Here is a 21,962-nt window from a genome sequence, read left to right as displayed (position 1 = left end):
GGATTTTGTCTGTGAACTGTTTTGCAGCTAAGCTGAGTGTATACAATTGTGTACATCTATTTTTCCCCCTGCAGTATTGACTTTGAAGGCAACGAAAGCATTTTGTGTTCCACTGATCAATGTCTCCTGATTATATTGACTTGCTGTGCATGAGCTCTGGTCCTCCTTTTATTTCTATCTTTTTAGCCACAAACTCTTTATTAATTTTCCAGTTATGTGTAGTAGCCTGGACACTGAGAGAGGAGACGTAAATATGCAAAACCTCCTGTTCATCGTGCTGGGAATGAAAACAGTTCCAGCCCTGCAATTTCCCAGGGTGGTGCACTGCGTGAGTTAGAAGCTGAAGAATTACAGCCCCGTGCAGGTTTCTGAAGGGCATATCTGACTGCCCACTTTGTCTATTAATAGATGTGTCCCATTTGCAGTGCAATAAACAGAAAATGACCTATTTGCTGTTGATACTGTGCGTCAAAAAGGATCCAGGCAGTTCTATTGTCATTTATTCGAGTATAAATCTGGAGTGTAAATCTCATAGGTGCACAGTGATGCTCTGCTCAGTTCAATTTATTCCACTTTGGCACCAGGGCACAAACAATCTCTTGTTGCTGTTTCCTATGACATTTTGTTGGTAATGTTTTCTTCCACTGAAGGAAAGGGAGGCTGATTTACCCAAGGAAGAATCACTGTTTACGCTGAATCGAACTGCTAAGAGGCTTTTTCAGAGCCAGGTTTATCAGCTGGGTTTTGCAGATAGCCTGTTCTAGCCCCAGCTGGCCCTCCTGCTCTGGCAGCAGGTACCCCGTCAGCAGGCCTGCCTGTATCCAGGAGTGTCAGGGTGCCCTGTAAAGGTACAAACAGCAAGGTGAAATTGGCAGGACGGGCATTATTCAGGTTTTCCTTTACTCAGTGTATCCCAGACCTGCATAGCCCCAGCTAACACAGAGCCGACCTAGCATGAGTGCAGAGGAAGACGAGCAGGAGCTCCATGCCAAAAGGCTCACATCTTCAATCAGATCAGAGAAAGCTGTAATAAATAACATCAAATAATCGCCTGGTGAAGGTTATGGTGCTTATGATGAGAATATATGAGAGCTTCAAGAGGTGGAATGGTAGTTGATCCAGACCAAGTTTAAAAGAAGCTGTCTGCACTCGTGGAGTATATTCACTGCAGGGTACCATCACACACATGCGGTCCTAACACACAGCGTGTTCTGTTCATGTGCTTCACTGGGACAACAGCTTACATGGGTGGATCTTTCCTTTTTATTTTACCCATTTTCCCAATTTTTTCATTCTTTCTTCTTTTCTTTTCTTTTCTTTTCTTTTCTTTTCTTTTCTTTTCTTTTCTTTTCTTTTCTTTTCTTTTCTTTTCTTTTCTTTTCTTTTCTTTTCTTTTCTTTTCTTTTCTTTTCTTTTCTTTTCTTTTCTTTTCTTTTCTTTTCTTTTCTTTTCTTTTCTTTTCTTTTCTTTTCTTTTCTTTTCTTTTCTTTTCTTTTCTTTTCTTTTCTTTTCTTTTCTTTTCTTTTCTTTTCTTTTCTTTTCTTTTCTTTTCTTTTCTTTTCTTTTCTTTTCTTTTCTTTTCTTTTCTTTTCTTTTCTTTTCTTTTCTTTTCTTTTCTTTTCTTTTCTTTTCTTTTCTTTTCTTTTCTTTTCTTTTCTTTTCTTTTCTTTTCTTTTCTTTTCTTTTCTTTTCTTTTCTTTTCTTTTCTTTTCTTTTCTTTTCTTTTCTTTTCTTTTCTTTTCTTTTCTTTTCTTTTCTTTTCTTTTCTTTTCTTTTCTTTTCTTTTCTTTTCTTTTCTTTTCTTTTCTTTTCTTTTCTTTTCTTTTCTTTTCTTTTCTTTTCTTTTCTTTTCTTTTCTTTTCTTTTCTTTTTCTTTTCTTTTCTTTTCTTTTCTTTTCTTTTCTTTTCTTTTCTTTTCTTTTCTTTTCTTTTCTTTTCTTTTCTTTTCTTTTCTTTTCTTTTCTTTTCTTTTCTTTTCTTTTCTTTTCTTTTCTTTTCTTTTCTTTTCTTTTCTTTTCTTTTCTTTTCTCTTCTCTTCTCTTCTCTTCTCTTCTCTTCTCTTCTCTTCTCTTCTCTTCTCTTCTCTTCTCTTCTCTTCTCTTCTCTTCTCTTCTCTTCTCTTCTCTTCTCTTCTCTTCTCTTCTCTTCTCTTCTCTTCTCTTCTCTTCTCTTCTCTTCTCTTCTCTTCTCTTCTCTTCTCTTCTCTTCTCTTCTCTTCTCTTCTCTTCTCTTCTCTTCTCTTCTCTCTTTTTCTCCTTTATACACATAACTCCCTTTCCTACATCCTTATGCTCTCTCCCCTCCCAGAAACAACACCCAGAGTCTGCTTTTCCCCACTGACACATCATTTCCTCTGGGGACAATTGTGCCACCACCAAGAGGCAATCCTCTGGGAAGGAACCCTGTGATTCAGTAACTCTCACCCAGGTTTGCACAAGCAATGCTCTGCACAAGCTCTGCTGTACGCCAGGATGGGGGGAACAGTGCCAAAATGACACCTGGAAAATACCAACCATCACAGCATTTATCCACTGCTTGCTTGCGTGGGTCTGTGTTTATTAGATTTAACACAAAACTCATTTTATTTCATTACTCAGCTGCTTTGACCAGGGGTGGCACAGTGCCAGTGCCCCTGTTTTCTGAAATGGCAATGAACCGTGACCTGTGGCCAAGGGTTGTTTGTGCACCTCACACTGAGCAGCACTGTTGCTCTCCAATATTAAAATAATTAGAGGTTTCTGCTTTCATTTCGCTGGTTTCGTGTAACACTTCTTTCTGGTTTTGGCTGAGAGGCATTTCTCAGCCTCATGCTTTGTCACTGGGGTTTGTCCCAGTCTGTGCTCAGGGTGCAGGTGAATTTGGGGCTAAAAGCAGGACCCACTGGAAATGCCTCTAGTTACCTGGAAGAAGGGGAGACACGATACTTCTGCTGCTGATTCCTCTCCTTTCTTCCTAACTTGACCTTTCTCCAAGGAAGCCTTCAGCAGTGACAAGCAAACATTGGGAATATACCACAGAAATGCATGTTTTGTTGAAAACTGCTGATTGTGCTTGAAAGAGCTGTTTGACACTGTCGGGAGGGAAGGTGCCTGCAGCCCAAGGTGGTGTTTCTGGTCAAATGGAGAAACCCTTTTCTGGCCAGGGAGATTTTAAAATAAAACCCTGGTGTGAGGCACCTGGAGAGCAGAGACCGGAGCAGAGAGAAGAGGGCAGCAGCCCGAAGGCTGACAGCCATCGTCGGGTGTTTTGTTACTCTGAGGGGGACAGTCCTGCCTGTCCTGCCTTCCCCATCTGGTTTGGTGCCAAAAGAAAATAAAGAATAATAATAAAAAAATCAATATGAGCTGTGCTGGCATAGCTGTAATGTTTCAAACACATAAACGAAGTCAGGTTTCTAGCCAGAATTACTGCTTGCCAGCATATCTGCTTACTGCTTCAGCTGTATCGGAGAAACAGATATTTGTGGAAAATTTGGGTAAGCCTTTGGAAATGCAGCTCCTTCAGCTCCTGAAATTTGTCAGATTTTTCCAGCTGGTGCTGGCTTATTGGAGAGGGGACAGTGCATGCCCTCTGCCCCGAAGTTGTTCGTGGGGGCTCATGGTGGGGTAGGAGGATATTTTACACCTCCATGTTATCACCTGCAGCAGAAGGGCCCGAGGCAATTGCAGCAATATTTCCCAAAGTGGGAAGTGCCTTTGGGAATTTGTTAGCACTGTCTGGGTTTCTGAAAGCGATTCGCTGCTTGCATGGACAGCCACATCATGTAATTTTCCCCCAAAAAGAAGAAATCTCCATCTTCAAATCAGTTATACTTTGCTGCTCTTGTGTCTACTGGAAGGCAGCTTCAGGGATTTTGGGAGGGGGGGTAAGGGGGTGTTGAGGAAAGTGGACTTTGTTGTTGTTGTTGTTGTCTAAAAGTAGGTATCGAAAGTAGACATAGGTGCCTTCTGAAAATGTGTGGCCTGTCTGTCTCCACTTACCCATATCTCTTCGCATCCTCAGGGACATACCATCTCCATCCCTGGAGATGTCCAAAAGCCACCTGGGCATCGGGGCAGCCTTCTCCAGGTGGCCCTGCTGGAGCAGGGGGTTGAACCAGATGACTCCAGAGGCTCTGTGATTGTGTAGTTCTGGGAAGGGCTGTGCTATAGCAGAGAGAGATGACAGCAGAGCGTTGTGTGGCTCAGGAGCTGCCCTTTGTGCCAAGCACTGTGGTCACGTTAGCAGAGGTGGCACTGTGCTGCCATGGGTTTTGGAACACAGTCCCTGTAGCAAAGCTGGCTCTACCACAGCCACTATGAAGAAGACTTCAAAAAGCTGGACTTAAAGGAGAACAAAGTGTCTGGCATACATTGCTTTTGTTCCTGAGTGGTGTCACCCGTTGCTTACACTGGGTGTGGGCCCGAGTTGAGCTAAGGGCAGGATGTGCAATGACAGCAGGTCTGCGGAGGCCGGGGAAGGATCCAGGGAAGCGCTGAGAGGGAAGACATTGGGTGGAGATGGGATCATAAAAGAGCTCGGTGAGAGATGAACCCACACGCATTTAGAAAATAAAAACCTGGAGGGCCTTCTCCGGCAGGCACAGCTCGCCTCGTGCTCCCCCCGGCTTTTGTGCCCGCAGCTCGCCCAGCCAGGAAGCACACTTGCTGCGTCCATGAGGGAGCTTGGTGTGAGCCCGGGATGAAATGCAGACCTGGAAAGCTGAGGCAGAGCATGGCAGACAGCTGTTTCAGCTTTTAAAATCTATTTTCAGCCTCCTTATGATGCTTGCATTATTGCATATGGCTGTTATGAGATAGGGATGCACTTCCCTGTGACCTGCCTCTTCCTTGCAAGAATTGCTTTTTGAAAGAGGCTGGGATCCTTTTAAGAGTAGTTTAATACTTTTATAGCGGCTCGTATCTGGTGATAGCTTCAGGCATCTTCCTCCCACGATAAGTTCACCAAAAAATGTATCTGATGTCCCAAGCCTGTTCACCAGCTGGCATTAAATGCACTGGATGCCTTTCCTTGGGAAAAAGCAAATGGGAAAACCACTGGGATTCACACGGCAGTCAGAGGAAGCCATTTTAGTGACATTTAACCAAGGGTTCAGTGGTTGCTGGATTCACCTGGGACGTGGTGAATCATATCCTGAACACCTTCATGCTCTGAAGGAAGGGTGGGATGCCTCACATCAGCACATCTCACCCCAGAACCCCCCGTGCCTTCGCAGCCAAATGTGAGAGGTTTCAGATTCAGGCTGGAGACACTGTGTTGTTCTGTTTTGTTTTCTGTTCTCCTCTATCCATCCATCTGTCCAGTCAGGCATTAGATAAAGGAACAAATCACTCACTGCAGAGCATCTCATCACAGCAGGGAGCTAATTGGGACAGCCTCCCGGTCCATCCAAGAGAGGCGAGGGATTCACCGGGCACATGGGAGGAGGACAAGCGGCCACCCAGTGCCCACGCATCTCCTCCCTGCTCAGCAGCCAACTGACAGCGACCTGGTACCACTGGTAATGACGTTTCCAAACACGTAATCTTGCACATTGAGAATGTCAGCTTTTATTCGTCAGTTAAGTATTTTCAGTCCTTCTGGCTGCAGAGAAGATCTTGAAAACCTGATCTGCTCAAAAATCGGAGACCAAAAAAGCAGAATTAGCATCTACTGTCTTCCGTGATAAAAACAAAACCAACCAAACAACCCAACCAACAAACACCTTTTATTTTTGAGAGCCTGACTTATGATTTTCAAATAGCCCAGAATGGCAATGTTGTCCTTTTTGGCTAACAGTGCATTTTATAAGCAGCAGCTGCCAAAAACACGTGTGCGGTAAGTCACCACATGCACTGCCTTTCCCTGGGTTTGTGCTTCTTTCCTTGCCCTTTGTCTGGTTTATCTGGCTGGTAAGATTAGGAGCACTGCAGGGCAGGGAGGGTCCCTGTCTGTGCATTTGCACTGTGTCTTGCCACTTGTAAAGGAAGCAAGTAATCACCACCCTTGCTGCTTTCATGTCTACTTGCACAATAGAAATAATTAATAGTAATAGTAGTGCTTTGCCTATCTGCGGCTCCTTTCATCTGAAGACCTTAAAGTGCTTGACAAGCATTAGCTAAATTAGCTTCCAAATACCTGGAGAGGGAGTCAGATATAATGATCCCTACTGTGCAGATGAGCACACATGGAGAAGCGAGGGCTAACTGAGTGCTTACAGTTAGTCAGCTGAACCCATGCTTCCTCCACTGGGGGAGGTTGCTCAGCACTTCTGAGGCTCAGGCCGTTTTCTCAGGCACTCAAATGTGGGGTTTGCTGTCCGCTCTTTATTTCCGAAGCACACAGCCTGCGGACCTGCGCCATCTGCCCCAGGTCCTGGAGGAGCTGGAGGAGGTGTTTCGGGCACTGTGATTCACGAAGATGCCCAGTCGAACTCCTGACCTGGCTGGGGAGAGGAGGAAGCTCTGCTCACGCCATGTCACATCCGTGGGAACAGGCACGGAAAAAGTGGCTCTGTCTGAGTTGTTCCTGGTTTCAGAAACAGAAGTGGACTCCAGTGCAGAATCGCTCCAAGCAGCCTGGGGCAGCCAGCTCGGTCCCAGGGGTGGTAGGGCCACAACTGCGAAGGCACATTTGCCTTTCACTTCATAACCCTTTCAGAGAGAGATCTTCAACTGAACTGGCAAATTTTCTCCATTTGCTCCAAATTTGGTGAGGGCTTACCAGGCTGTCTCCCCGTTCATAGGGTGCACAAGCCCTTGCTTGCAAAGGAAGATGCCAAGAGCCCCGACCCAACATCAAGGTCTTAATCCATGGTCATCTTGTCTCCTGCATGTCTCACTCATACCAAGAATGCCCTTCACCTCCTGGGATCATAGCCAGCAGCAGAAAGGAAAGACTGAGTAAGAGCTGGGCAGAGGACATGAGAAATCCTCAGAAGGGTCTATGCAGGATTTAATATTAGCTTTGGGTGCCAAAACACAGGGAAATGGGAGACCACAGAAAGCTCTTCAAGGGGATCTCTCAAGTGCCGTTGGGTTACTGAGGGGAATAATTGGGTTTGTGGAAGGAAGAGTTTTTATTTATTTATTTATTTATTCGTTTATTATTTTTCTGTAGACTGTTCCTTGTCTATTTTAGTACCAGGGCTGAAAAGTTTTCACTCCATCTAATGGCACTGTGTTGTAACATAGGCTTCTTTTAATAGGAAGCAACAGAGCCACTGAAGAGCAGCAGGTCAGGTCTTTATTGCAAAGTCTCGTAGACACAAATGAAAGACTTTACAAGTGTTGGCATTCGCCTGCAGATCCCATAAATCACACCATCTCCCTGTGGGCAACTATCCAGGCCTTGACAAGGTCATGACATTTTCCCCTGCTTGCTCCTTTTCAGGCGGAGGAACTGGGCAGAAGAAGTCATCAGGACAACAAGTAATTTCTGTTCGCTCGTCCTCCGCAAGTAACACCCCCCCATTAAATCAGCAGACCCCAAACGAATTGTCACAAGCCTGCTGGGAATTTGGATGTCTATGCCACTCTTGGGGATGGCTTGCCTGACTGAGGTGAGTCTGCAGCAGGGAAACTACTTGTGAAGATGCATTGGCATCACTTCTTCTTTTTTATTATTATTTTTTTAGAATTTATTTATTTTTCCCCTCTGCAATGCTCGATACCTTCTTCTGCTATCTGCTTTAAAAAAATCCTGGTTAGTTTTCCAGTGCTGGTGTTTCTCACCACAACTCCCCTATTTACCTAGGGAGAAAATGGGGCAGTGACCTCATAGGAGGAAAACAAAAGGGACACATTCCCTCCAGAGCAAGTAAGTAGGTCAGCGCCGTGGGGCGGGCTGGAAGCGGAGCCTGCGATGCCCAGGGGGTGGCTGGAGGAGGTTGGGCAAGCAGCAGAGCTGCTCGGGGCAGAGACGAGGCTCTTGGTGCTGGTGTTCATGCAAGTGGGAAGCAAAGGTGGGTGTGAAAGGGTTTCGCAAGCCAAACGGGTCAGAGCATCACTCCTGTGAAGAGGGAAAGTCCAATGAGAACCTCATCTCCATCACATTCAAGCAAACAGGGACGGCAGTGGGGCAGGAGGGCAGCTGCTCCCAGTGCTGGACTGGGAGCCAGGAGACCGGGCTGCCTTCCTGCGTGAACACCTGGAAGTTACCTAACCTTCCTCTTTCCTCATTTGTATAATAGGGTTAATAAACACGCTCTGCCCCACGGTGGTGACGTAAAGTTAAGCTCTTTCATGTTTGTTGGGTGCTACAATGGGCATCACCATAAAAAACCATAAATAATGTGCCTTGAAGTTCTGTTGAGGTATTAGCCTTGTTTTAGCAGTGCAGATGTTACATGAGCTACCTGCACACAAAAGCTTCTTCTAATTAGGATCAAAACTTCCTTTTTTTTTTAGCCTTTTGTTAATGGCTTTTGAAGCTGAATACATTTCACTTGCCCAGCCTATTTGGCAATTTATTATAATCTCTTCAAACTAGCAGCACCTTTCAGTACACTCTTCATTCTCATTATTGCATCCCTTTACAATCTTCACCTTTAAGTGTCCTTTTGTCCTGTGTACAATCAGTTTCTCCAAAGTCTAAACTCAGCTTTGGTATTTCCCTGCATCCTCAGTGTGGCAGATATGGGCTTTGGCTCAAACACACAATGGAGAAGAAAACATCTGTGGTTTGTTCTGACCTAACTGGAGCCCTCTTTTCGATTTCATGCAGTTGTGGTTTAACCCGGCAGGCAGCTACACACCACACAGCCATTCCCTCACTCCCCAGTGCTGGGGGAATGGGGGATTTCTGGACAACTGTTGTGGTAAATGCCCAGGTGTGACCCTGAGCTGGGCATGTGGTCTGAGCCCAAACTGGTGGGTGGCAACAGTGGGGACCCATTTGGGCTCTGACGTGGAACCTGGACAGCTACCTGGCTTCCGTCTCCATCCTGCCAAGGGACTTTGTCACACTGGGGGAGTCACCACAGGCACAGCTCCAGGTTTGGTGGCAATACCAGCTGGGGGTAGTCTTACCTGGTCCACCTGCACCTGTCCACGTGAGTAATTCCCCAACCGGGCATGCAGAGCAGACACAAAAGTGCCATAGCAGGCAGGCCAGGAATGAGTGTCTAGGAATGGGAACTGTACTGCTATCAAGAAGGAGCAGAGGGAACCAGGGAGTTAATCTGCTTGCACATCAACTCATCTGCTCAAAGGAGAATACAAGTTGGCTTTCAGTAGTAGGTGGTCTGAACAAAAGGGCTTATCTCTGAACTCACGTCAACTAACTTTAATGAAACAAGGTCTACTCGATGAAGTTCAGCACATCCAAAATTTCTTGACCTAGATGGACATGGACCTAATGTCCATCATGAAGTTCACTTAGTTATTCCAGCTAATCTATTAATGTTGGGTGGCACAAGTCTGGGCTTTAGTGGATTACAATCATTCCTGATGTACTTAAAAGAAAGCTCCATTAGTGACGTCTCAGGGCTCATTCACAAACTGATACTCAAGATATTCACTCTTCAAACCTATGAATATTGCTTGAATATTATAATGAGTTACAAAACTTTGAAACCCAGCCATGCACTAATTTTAGCCTTCAGAGGGACAGAAAGTCTTGGGGAAACCAGTGTCCAACCTTGTTGCGGAAAGGATTCTGAACAAAGGGACAAACTTCATCCCATTACCTCACTGCTGGAGGGGAACTTCCCAGAAATTTTCCTGATGCAAGGGCAAAACAGCTATTCTTTCATCTTTTTCTGAGTCACGTCCACAGCACCTCTCCGGAATGTAAATGTGCCTGGTTTTAATGATGTGACAAGGTAATTAAGTGTTAATATGTGGATGCAAAGGGTATACAAGGTGCCAGATCTAGTAAATGCTGAAGCCAAGCTAAGGCGTCTACCAGACTTACAACACGTTTCTGATACAGGGTGCTAATGTCTGGACATTACTCCTGTTACAGAAAAGAAATTTCCAGTAAAAGACAAATAAATTAACTTTGTATTTGGCTTTTGAATATTTTTTTCTTCTAGCAAGTAAGCAGCCAGGAGCCAATCCCAGGCACATGAAGAGCAATAGAAAAACTAGGACATAGCACTACGAGTATTTATGACCATAGTGCTGTCATGTGCCAGCTCAGAATTAGACATTTCCTCTCCCTATTCCCCATTAGCTCGATGCACTTTGGATTATATGAGTCCACATATACAGACTTATGTTAAACATATAACAGAGCTCTTTAGTTACAAAAAAGCAAAAAGAGAGACAGTTACAGCAAAACTGTCTGGATGAAATTTGCCCTGTACCTGTTCTTTAAATATCTCTAATGCCATGCAAATTTTTGATTTAAACAACTGAGCTGTATACAAACTCATTCGAAGTACATGCTATCCTCTAAACAAACACATCCTATTGAAATGCAAAAACCTAACTACATTCTGGCAATAAACTTTCACCTAACAGGCACCCGGTTCTGTAAACTCAGGTGCTTGAGAAGCAGCTCACAGTTTGCTGGGCTCAGGACAGCTACTGGGGGTGAAGGAGGCATTCGCTGCAGGAGGCTGCAGGGTCACTGGCCCTGTGCAAAGACCGCAGTGGGGTGTTGTTAACTTGTTAACCAAGTGTCACCTTGGCCTCTTCCCAGCTTCATAGCCCACCAGCTGGCCTGTTGGTCCCACCACATTTACATGTTTGACAGCTGTGCTACCAGCTGGAAAGCCTCAGCCTGTCCTGTAGTCATTGTCTTTTCTTTTGCTTTCTAATTATGCTTTTTAGAATCACGGTGCTATTACTTGGCACCATTTGGGTAACTGAGTGACACAACAAAGCAGTGGAAAATTATTTTTTAATATTGTTGTTTTGAAAGATCGGAAACTGATGTGAGATGCCAAGAGGTTGGGCAGCATGGATTTGCAGCAGAAGGACAAAGAGAAGAGCAAAGTCTTCAAGGTTAACATGAAGATGGTGGGTGACATACTTCAGGATGTCTGTACAGCATCTGTATTGTTACGTCCCTTCTCACCCTTCTCATTGTTCATCAGTCCATTGACCTGGGGCAATGAACATCAGCATGTATCAGACAGCAGCTTACAGCTGAGGGTCTCTTGCTTTTACAGCTGAATTAAGATGACCGATTGCAATTGTCTCTGTGTTTACCCATGTACACTGGGCTGCCAGTACTCACAGCTAAAGAAACTGAAAGCTTCTGTAGCCAGATACTCCTTCTTTCTGTGTGCCCTGTGTCTGCCTTGAAGGAAGACTCACCATGGTCCATACCTCACATAACCGCCACATAAAAACACAATCGCTTTGCAGAGATACGTTAGGAGTGATGCAGATAAACCTGTGGCCACCAAATTCCTCTGAGAAGCCTCTGACACCCCTAGCAAGGAGTGACCATTTAACCTCAAAGGGAAGAGGTCGGATGGCTCTGGAGTGGGAAGGGGAATTTCACAACCATCACAGATGGAAATGAGTCTCAGCTGTAATGCTGCATTACAGAACTGCAGAGTTTAATGTCTTTCGTCAGTTAAAAGCTAATAAGAGGGTAGTATGGCTCTAAGTGTCTTGTCACCTAGGTGATTCTTTGGGGATGTTGCCTAAGTGGTTTCAAAAACCCTATCAATTAGGTTTATAGGTTTATACCGTTTATAGGTTTACACCTGGCTTCACCAAGATGGTAATACCAATGTCCTCCTAGAGGAAGTCAGGCTACAAAAGAAGGGACTGATTTTCTACAGAACCATGTGGGCATGTTAATTAGGAAGTTTAATAAAAAGGTAATATTTGTGCATTCATTCTTAATATCCAAATGGAAAGACCTTCCAGGGGATCCAATTTTCAGAAATCTTTGTAAAAAAGTGCTTTGTTTTGGGCACTCTAGACCTGAATACAACCAGACCATATTCCATCATAATAAATTGGTCAGAAAATCCGAGAAATGTGAGGGGTACTGGCAAATTCTCTCTCTCTCTCTGATAGTGCGCTATTATAAATTAGTGTTATGTCACTGAATAAACCCAATGAAGGAAGCAAGGTGCTAGCTTTAGAAATCTCAGACATGATAAAGAAATTAAAAATAAAATAAAAATAAATAAATAAAACAGAAGGGGGAGTTGACAGGGGTGACAAAAAGACCAAAAAAAAAAAAAAAACCTGTCCCAATGTGCCATACCAACCAGTCTGGAAAAGAAGGGACAAAAAAGCGTTCAGACTTCCAAGAAACACCAACTGGCTCTAGCCTGGACAGGTAAATGAGCAATTTATGCATTCACCGAAGGACTGGCAAGAGTCCTACTATGGCAGCAACCTCCTCCCTAGCCCTGCTCTGCATAGCAAGGCTCTCTACCTATCCCAGCCCTAACCTGCTGAAAAGGAGGAGCTTTGCCCTGTCCATTCCTTATTTATAACTTGTCAAGAGCCGGGAGGGAGGGGTGAGCTCTCCGTGGTGCATCCTGCTGCTGCCTGCCTGCTGCCAGCCTTGCAATCACAACTACAAATGCCTCCTGTGCGAGGTGGTGGCTGCCTTCGCACTCTTGGGTTCCTCTGCCTGTTCACAGTGGTGGAAACAAAAATCAGAACCTACTACCTCGGGATTGTGGAAGAGAACTGGGACTATGCACCGTCTGGGAAAAATCTGATCACGGGACAGAACCTCTTGGAGGACAAGTAAGTCATTGGGGGCTTTCATAAACTGGAGGTACAGTGAGGGCTCTAAACAAAATTGACTGATGTGGTTAATGTTGCTGTAAATGTCTTAAGATGGCTCTTTTCTCTTCTCTTCTCTTCTCTTCTCTTCTCTTCTCTTCTCTTCTCTTCTCTTCTCTTCTCTTCTCTTCTCTTCTCTTCTCTTCTCTTCTCTTCTCTTCTCTTCTCTTCTCTTCTCTTCTCTTCTCTTCTCTTCTCTTCTCTTCTCTTCTCTTCTCTTCTCTTCTCTTCTCTTCTCTTCTCTTCTCTTCTCTTCTCTTCTCTTCTCTTCTCTTCTCTTCTCTTCTCTTCTCTTCTCTTCTCTTCTCTTCTCTTCTCTTCTCTTCTCTTCTCTTCTCTTCTCTTCTCTTCTCTTCTCTTCTTTTTTCTCTTCATTTTCTCCTTCCCTTCCCTTCCCTTCCCTTCCCTTCCCTTCCCTTCCCTTCCCTTCCCTTCCCTTCCCTTCCCTTCCCTTCCCTTCCCTTCCCTTCCCTTCCCTTCCCTTCCCTTCCCTTCCCTTCCCTTCCCTTCCCTTCCCTTCCCTTCCCTTCCCTTCCCTTCCCTTCCCTTCCCTTCCCTTCCCTTCCCTTCCCTTCCCTTCCCTTCCCTTCCCTTCCCTTCCCTTCCCTTCCCCTGTTGTTGATATTGTCACAGACAACATTTCAGCTTCTAGGCAAGAGGAGAATTTGTTTAACTTCTCTTCCATCTTACTTGATTAGGCCGTGTGATAGCCATTGTGTATTTGAAGGTGATGCAAAGGAGATGATATTTACCAAAGATTTGTCAAAGAATTGTAGTGGATTACAGGATCACAGCATGGCTGAGGTTGGAAGGCATCTCTGGGTCCACCTGGTCCAACCCCTGCTCAAGCAGGGACACCCAGAGCAGGATGCCCAGCACAAGGTCCAGGAGGCTTTTGAAGATCTCCAAAGAGGGAAACTCCACAATTTCTATGGGCAACATAAAAGAAAGGTTTTAGAACAGGTTCAAAAGGGGGTTAAAAATCCCCTCTGTGTGTGTGTTTCATGGAGAGGCAGGAATTTCTAGGACACATTGTCCAAAGTGAAATTGCAACTTCACTGCAATCAAACACAGCTCTTTGCAATAAGACGCAGAGGAGCATTTGACAGGCAAGCACTCGTGACTTTGCTCTTGGTGAGATGATAGAAATTGGGGGTTTGGTACGACTTTGTAAAATTCAGATGTGTATAATACCTATGAATGAGATTCAAGACGATTATCCATATACTCCTGCAACGTATTCAGCTGTGGAGACTTCAGTTTAGGACACCTGTTTAGGTAGGTGCTTAAACGTACAGCTGTGAATGATGACATTGAAGTCCTGTGCTGAAAATGGAGTGCGTAGGTAAGCTCCGTGATGAATCATGCCTCGGCCAGAGGAAAACAGGCAGACAGGCACCCGTCCTTGTGCCCTCACTGCTGGCGTTGGCTCCGTACCGCTGCCGTGCCAGGACAGCTTGCCTGGACATCAAGAGGAGATGGCACAAACCCTCAGTGCCTTTCTATAGTGTGGCCTTCAAACACTCGTGGGAGTATTTTTAAGATTTGACCAATATCTTTTACAACCCAGGGATAGTTAAGGGGTCCTTCCTCCGAGTCTAGGCCTGGGGTTGGGATGGGAGCTGTGAGGGAGGGAGGAGGTTCTGGTGTCTGAAGGCACACTGGGAGCTCTGTGCTGTGTCCCCGGAGTTAGAAATGGAAATGTCCTTTCTGTTGCTTTAGGCAGAAGCAGGACTTTTCTCTAGTGGTTGGTAATTTCAGAATCACTGTAGTCGGATTAAAGAAATGAAGAGTTTTTGCCACAAGAAGGAGGCAAGAAAGAGTTTATTTTTCAATAAAGTCTTATGCTTATGCTCTTAACAACCGGATATCCCAGATATTATCCAACTCAACAAATGTTACCCTTTTAGGTAGGATACAGGGTAATATTTTGTTCCTAACCCATGAATAACATTGCTGGAAAGGCTCTGTTAAACACTGGCGTTTCTCACTTCCCTACTCTTTTTGCCAGAGGATAACTTCCTCTCCTCCGTAAACTGGAAGATCTCTCACTGGAAAGAGATGAGCTTTAAGTGAAGGGCTGTTTTCTGTAAATCCTCCCTAATACTGCAGAAAGACCTGGAACCTCTTCTGTAAAACCTACTTTTAAGGCTACCTGCACTTTGAGCTCCCTGAACACCAAGTGGCACATTTACCTTAAAGTAAGAGAGGTACTGGCTTTACATATTAGCATCTAGGTACTGAGACCTTAAAGTAATGCCTTTTTCTTGGCATGATAGGGAGAGATGATAGCTTATGTCTTCAGTCAGTGTTGTAATGTAACCATTAGAGAATGTTAATTCCAGACGGATTACCCACAGAGGGAATGTAATCTGGATTTTAAGGTAGACTACATATGTTCAAAGTTTGGGAGCTGTTTGCGATGAACTAGCTCCATACGCAAAGCCTTCTACTGCAGAATAATAAAACCATTCCTGTAACTAGTTTACTCCGTTTCCAAGGTGTATTGAATTAAGACAGAACAAACCTGCTGTATTCTGGAATAATAGTTTCTCTGAATGGGTACATGGACTAAATTGTGAACCAGTTGTAGTTATTCTGAATATTTAGCTCTTTAATGTGAATTCTAATGTAAATTTAAAGCTGTATACTAATGGTTTACCTGTCAGCTAACTAATTGGTTCCTATGGATAGTAAGAAAAATGCAATTCCACTTATGAAGTTTAAGGACCAGTTCCTAGGTAGGGGCAGGGATGCATTTTGAGCCAGCTGCGTTCAGCAAGCAGCAATGCTCGGGCTCGCTGAGCCGAGCACTTCTCCCCTTGTGATGCATCCTCACAGCATCCGTCTGATGGGACACAATCCCAGTTTAATTGATAGGGAAGTGCAGATAAAGAGCTTGCATATAAACTGATTATCTTTAAAAGGGCAGGTGCATATACAAAAAGGAATGTTCCCTTTGATTCCAGCTAGCCCACAGAGATACAATCAAACACACTTATTCTTTGCTCCTTAATAAAAATGCTGAATTAGCAATTGTGTAATGGAAAGTGTTACATTACCTGGATCAGATAGTGAGATTCAACAGACGATTTCAATGTTGCTGTGCCAAAGCTGATAACATATTCCTCAGCCTTTGGTTCTTAGCAGCGACGAGGCTGCTTTACAGAAAGCAGACCTCGGCAGCTGAGGCATGGGGCTGAAATCAGGGAGCGGGCTCTGGCACAAGGCTGCTCGGTTCCTGCTGTGCTGGTGCTGAGTGAGCTGCCTGCCCAGCCAGAAGCCGTGGAGCTGCCTCAGCACCTCCCTGGGCGTGAGGTGAAAAGTCTGCCTCTCGTCAGAGCTGATTAACCCGAACGCAGCCCTGTGTTAGCGTAACTATCCTGCTCGGATGTTAATTTTGATGACGATTTGTGTTGCTGCCATGCTCAAGGGCCAGCCTGCTGCTTGCACAGAGCAAGCATCTCGCTGCGCATCAGTGCTTCTCATGTAAAGAGAGTAATGAGGCTGCTTGCCTCTGCCTTTTGTCTAGTCTACTTGAAGCCTCAAGCTGTTCCACTAATTTTCATAATTTGGATTGTTGCGAACGGGTCTAAAATGTTTCACTCTCAGTTCTTCCTTCAAACATCAAGCTGGCATTTTCTGAAACCCACAGGACTTTGGAAAACAGAGATAAATCCAAATTACAGCCACTGAAAACAGGTGGGAAGGTTTTCGGCATCCCCTCCCACCTGATACAACTGGTGGAAGGGTTGACACCAGTTGACCACATCCACGTGGTAGACTGGCCATGCAGGGTGCAAGGAGCTGTCAGTACTGCTGGACATGCTGCAGATCCCTGTGAGATGTCGTGGGTTAGGACATGGATATTGCTGCAGCAGGAGGGTGAGCTCAGACACTGCCTGCTCACTTCAATGGCCACAAAGGCAATGGCCTTTCAAAATAAGAATGCACTTGGGTGTTGTGGCTTGACATACATTAGTCTTTCCCTCCCTATTGTGGCTCAGCCCTCAGGATTAAAGTTTGGTTGATAATCCTTTTAAATTAATTTGGTGCTAGTTTATATGATGGGCACTTAAATCTTGCTCTGCTGGTGGTAGATGTTATTAAGTTTGCCTGATGTAACCACTCATCCCCTCTCCTTAGGCCACCAAAGTTATATTTATCTGGGCTAAATCTTGCACCCACCAACACTAACGGGTATTTTTTGTTACCGCAGCATCAAACACAGTTTGTGCAACTTGCCTAGGAGGAGATCCCACCCAGATAAATGACGGTAAAACTGTCATCACAGATGCTAAACTAATGGCTGAGTAATTACGTGGCCAAATGACCCAATTGCATTAGCAGAGAACATCACTGTGGGAAGGGTCAGCATCAAAAGGTGAAAATCCTGGCTGTAATGAAGTCTGGGGGGAGTTTTGTCACTGGCTTCAGTGGAAGGAGAAGTTCACCCTAGGAGAGAAACCAGTGACACTTTGGAGCCTCGTTTAGAGGTTTTTGGGTTTTACTGACCTCGTCAGTTGCCATTGTGGAAAGAAAAGGTCACAATTGCCTTTTGAGGACGTTGTGCCTCTGTCGTTTGAGGGCACACAACTCATCTTGTTTGATGGCGTGCGGTCAGGGCACCACCTACACACGTGAGCTGGTACTGCTGGTCCCCCTACACTGGACATCCATCTAGCACAGACATTGCTTTGGCCATAGCACGGGAGCTGTGGTCTGGCAGAGGGTTACTCTGAGCCTGCTGCATGACCCAGGTGTTAAAATGACAGGGGAACCATGGGCACTGTCGTAGCTTACTCCAGCCATGAGAAAGCTGGGGAATTTTTAGGGAAAAAAACTGTTATAAACTCTGACATAGAGTATGCAAAGAGGGTAGAGAATAAGGTTTCACCAACAGATTTTAGGGAAGAAACACATAAGGGTATTTGCATAAATTATTGCCTTTGCAAAACCTATGGGACTTTAGTGGAGCAATAATAGGAAAAGAAAGTTTGTGTTTACCTACAGCTGCACCCAGGAACATGCAGCAGCTGTTGGGCACGTTAACTGCAGGAGAAAATTCAAGACTCCTCATCTGGTAGTTGTCTGAAGTGTTGATTTTTCAGTGGTGATTATGATAACAAACCAACTCAGCAAGCTTCAGAACTGTATCGGTGAGGGATCTGGCTCCATGCCCTGTAGTGTTTACTTTGCTGTGCACAGTGTGTACGTCTCTTCATGTACACCGTAATGTGGTACTCACATAAGCACCATATGAAAAATCTAACCTCTATTAGATTGTATCTCTGCTTATAAAGATCACAGGTAACATAAAAAAGGTAAAAATCCAGGCAAAGTACATTTTCTGTGTGACAGAAGGAACAGGTATAGAAATTACACTTCACTCATGGTCCTTCCCTGAGACGGCAGAATATCTTCATGTCTGTTCTTGAATTCATTGAAGAAGAGTCTAGACAACACTCGTTTCACTCTTTCTCTCATTTGGAGGAGTTTTAATGTTCATCATTGCAGGGGGATGGCTTGCTGTAATCACATTAATACTATTTTTTAGGAATTAGAGTTTATCACCTATTAATAATTCCCTGTCCCTCTCATGTACATTGCCATCTTTTCTTGGAGTTTAAGATCTGCTGGGAATGGTCGGTAGGTAAAATGAAAACAGACAGAGAAATAACAGAAGGATTTGTATCGTTTTCCTGGTCTGAACAAGATCTTTTTATGCCTTCATTTACAAGCCTGCTTACCTCCATATGTAAACTTAAGACTGCCCTGATTATAGGAGGAAAAGGAAGGACCACTGGAGAGTTTCTGAGGGAATTTAGAAAGTTTGCATGGGTACAACTCCAGGGGATGGAAGATTCCCCTTCCCTACAGGGAGTAGGACTGGCTGATTATCATGACTTTGTGCACATGAAGTGCAAGCTGTAAACTGAGTTGGAAGGGAGATAGTCAAAGTTCAGAAGAGCAGCTCTTACATCTGCACAAGACCTGAGGGATAGAAGAGGTTCAGACAACGATAACACATAGCCATGAGGAGAATGGAGTGATTTAAGGGAGCAGGAGAGCATGAAGAAACAGGGAGGTTTGCCTGCTTGCAGCAAAAGAGAAGTGAGAGGTAGGAGAAATTTTGTCATGTGGAGCCCAATAGAATAGGCACATCGTGATCACTGGAAGAAAGAAACAAAGGCAGATTTAGAGAACTGGACGTGTTTAACTATTACAGCATTTTAAGAAATTGCTGCTGCAATAATGTATTGGAAAGTCAGTGAGTGGGAAAGAACAAGACAAGAGATGCAAGGGAAGGGGATGTTTAACAAGGTGGCTGGAAATGTGAAGTGCTTCCCAAAGAAGCAAACACCATCGGAAGAAGACAGGGAATGGTCTTTGAGAATGCTGTTGTCAAAAACGCAAGATGAAATCCTGCAGCAGGGAAAATCTCGGAGGGACTCTGGAGATGGGAAGGAACCCAGGAGTGGGAGATGCACTGGTGCATCTGAGTGCACTGGTGCAACACCAGCATTGGAGACTTCACACTGAGAAGATGCTCTCACTGAAAGAAAGAAGAGGGACAGGGGAAAAACCTCTGTGTCCCACAGATGGAGCAGCAGAGGACATGGAACCGAGCCTGTGCCAGCTCCCTCTGACACATCCTCTGGCTGCATTGTGGCACTGGGTAAAGGTACCAGCCCCACAGTGTGCCCACATGAAGTGACCAATTGTTTCAGCATCTGGGGGTGCAAAGGAGAAGTCACTAATGCCTGTACATCCTTTCTATGAGATTTCTGTGGCTGATACTGTTAGTTCCAGTGTGGGCAGTCTTTATGCAAAGGACTGTAATGCACAGCAACCCATGTAAAGTGTTTCAGAGAGCTGCCATTTACCTGAAAGGCTGAGGTGGGCACCCCAGAAGTCCTCCTGGATGAAATGGGAAAGCCTGGACACCTAGAGTGGGACTCACAACAACCAGTGTGCTCTGGTCTCAGGTTGTGGAGGGCAACCAAAAGGGCACGCTGAAAATAGATGTCTCTGTATATGCAGAAGTGTGATCTAGCCCTTCCCAGACAGAAGGAGGAGTGAGGCTGAAGTGTTTGCACTTCAAGAAAGTCCAAAGGCGTCACTGGTGCCTTTTGGGCAGCAAGCTCTTCTGCCCTTTGGGAAGTGTGGGTCTGGTAGGAAAGGGAGCTGTGGATGAGCCTGAGTCTAGAACACAATGCTGAGAGCATCAGTGGGGTGTGGGAATTTGTCTCCAAGAGTTGATTTGTTATTTTCTCTTAGACTGTGGTTAACTAAAACCCATAGCTAAACAGACCCAAGAGGGTAAGTTTCTGCTTCTGTGCTGTGATCCCTTGCTGACTCCATGACTTTTGCACCTCCTGATGCTCAGCATGGAAGAGCATCACCTGCTTTGTGACTAGCTGTAGGATACCTGTTACAGACAGTGGGCTCTGCAGCTCTGAATGGAAGGGTTACTTGAATGGACCTCATTTCAGAAAGCTGCCACTAAAAATACTTTTTTTTTTTCCCCTGCCTTCTAGATGTCTTTGAATAGGAGATGAGCACAGATCTGGTCAACAGAGATGTTAGCTAAGATGACCTGTAGCACAGCTTTAGGCACCAAGGAAGTCTTCAGTGACTAAACCTTCAGGGCGATTTCCTGAACCTCAATACTTTAATGAGCTTTGGGTTCCCCATTCTGTGCATTTACAGGAGCTACACTCATGTCAAGCATTTGAACATGCCAGGCCAAGAAGTGACTGTTTTTTTCTTGGAGTACAGTTCTGCAGAGCAGGCAGTGTGTCCCAGAGGTCTGAAGTTATGGGAGAGCATGCAATGTTGTCTGGCCAGATAGCCGGGGCCATAAAAGCTCTGTCATTGTGGGGGAAGCACGGTGCCATTGCAGTGCCTCATGTAAAGTATTTGGCTGCTTATAAAAATGGTAAAAAAAAAAAAAAAAAAACAAAAAAAAAACCACAAAACTGCTGAAAATAAGTACTTTATAAAAAAAAGGATCTATTTGACTTTTTTTTTTTCCCAGAGAAAATTTCTTTCAAACCATTCTGAACACCAATTTATAATTCGAATTAGGGCACAGCCACAGGAATACATTGCCATGAGGTAAAGCAGCTTGGGCGTTCACACTGCACTGCTACTACCACCACCTACTGCTCTGTGGTAGCAGCTCTTCCCCCAGGCAGTGGAAGGTATCTGCTCCTGGGCGAGCACAGGGTGACTTGCCAGGTCTCGCTGTGCACACAGAGTTACCACAGAGCTGCTAATTTGCTGAAGATCCAGACTTCTTGGCAGCTTACTCCTTAACAACATATTTTATATGTTATATATGTTTATATGTTTATATTTGACATAACATATTTTATTCAGTGATGAACCAGGCTGAGAAGCTTCCGTCCTTTCCTCTGTGTTCTAGGCAGCTGTTTCTGCCACAGCGGTGTCACTGGCAATGCTTCCTTTTGTACCAAAATAGCTCTTGAGGAGTCTGCATTATAAACCACATTTTTCAAATTAAAAACCATTCTTTTGGGAGGTTTTCAGATTTCTATCACTTCAGTGATCTGGTTTAGGCAGTGGCCACAGGGGTGCAATGGCCACAGTTGGGGGATGTTGTGAGTTAAGGTAGCAGGCAGTTTTGGGCCCCTTGCTACAAGAAGTACATGGAGGTGCTCAAGCAAGTCCAGAGAAGGGCAACGAAGCCGGTGAGGGGTCTGGAGAACAAGGCTTACGAGGAGCGGCTGAGGGAGCTGGGATTGTTTAGCCTGGAGAAGAGGAGGCTCAGGGGCGACCTCATCGCTCTCTATAGGTACCTTAAAGGAGGCTGTAGAGAGGTGGGGGTTGGTCTGTTCTCCCACGTGCCTGGTGACAGGACGAGGGGGAATGGGCGAAAGTTGCGCCAGGGGAGGTTTAGGTTGGATATTAGGAAGAACTTCTTTACGGAAAGGGTTGTTAGGCACTGGAATGGGCTGCCCAGGGAAGTGGTTGAGTCAGCATCCCTGGAGGTCTTTAAAAGACGTTTAGATGTAGCCCTTAGTGATATGGTTTAGTGGAGGACTTGTTAGTGTTAGGTCAGAGGTTGGACTAGATGATCTTGGAGGTCTCTTCCAACCTAGATGATTCTGTGATTCTGTGATTCTGCAGAGATGTCTTGATAAAGGGGAACACTGGATCTTATAGTGAAGAAATTATAGCAAATTATACCTTTCAACTCATATGACATCCAACGCTGATGCTGTTGGTAGTGTACAGAAATGGCAA

At 44.9% G+C, this 21,962-nt stretch overlaps 1 protein-coding gene across 1 annotated transcript in view; it reads left to right on the top strand.

Moving 5' to 3' along the window:
- The first annotated feature begins 11,431 nt into the window (after positions 1–11,431).
- The window catches only part of HEPHL1 (hephaestin like 1), a 36,290-nt gene continuing 25,759 nt past the window's right edge, over positions 11,432–21,962 (top strand). The window contains exon 1 of the mRNA XM_083821034.1: positions 11,432–12,650. Within this exon, the coding sequence (XP_083677160.1) occupies positions 12,481–12,650 (170 nt within the window). The 5' untranslated portion in view covers positions 11,432–12,480. The remainder of the gene's footprint in view (positions 12,651–21,962) is intronic.

This window comes from Anser anser (assembly GCF_964211835.1).
Source record: "Anser anser genome assembly, chromosome: 1".
NCBI lineage: Eukaryota > Metazoa > Chordata > Aves > Anseriformes > Anatidae > Anser > Anser anser.
Note: the sequence above shows the minus strand (reverse complement) of the source record. Positions and strands in the feature narration are given on the sequence as shown.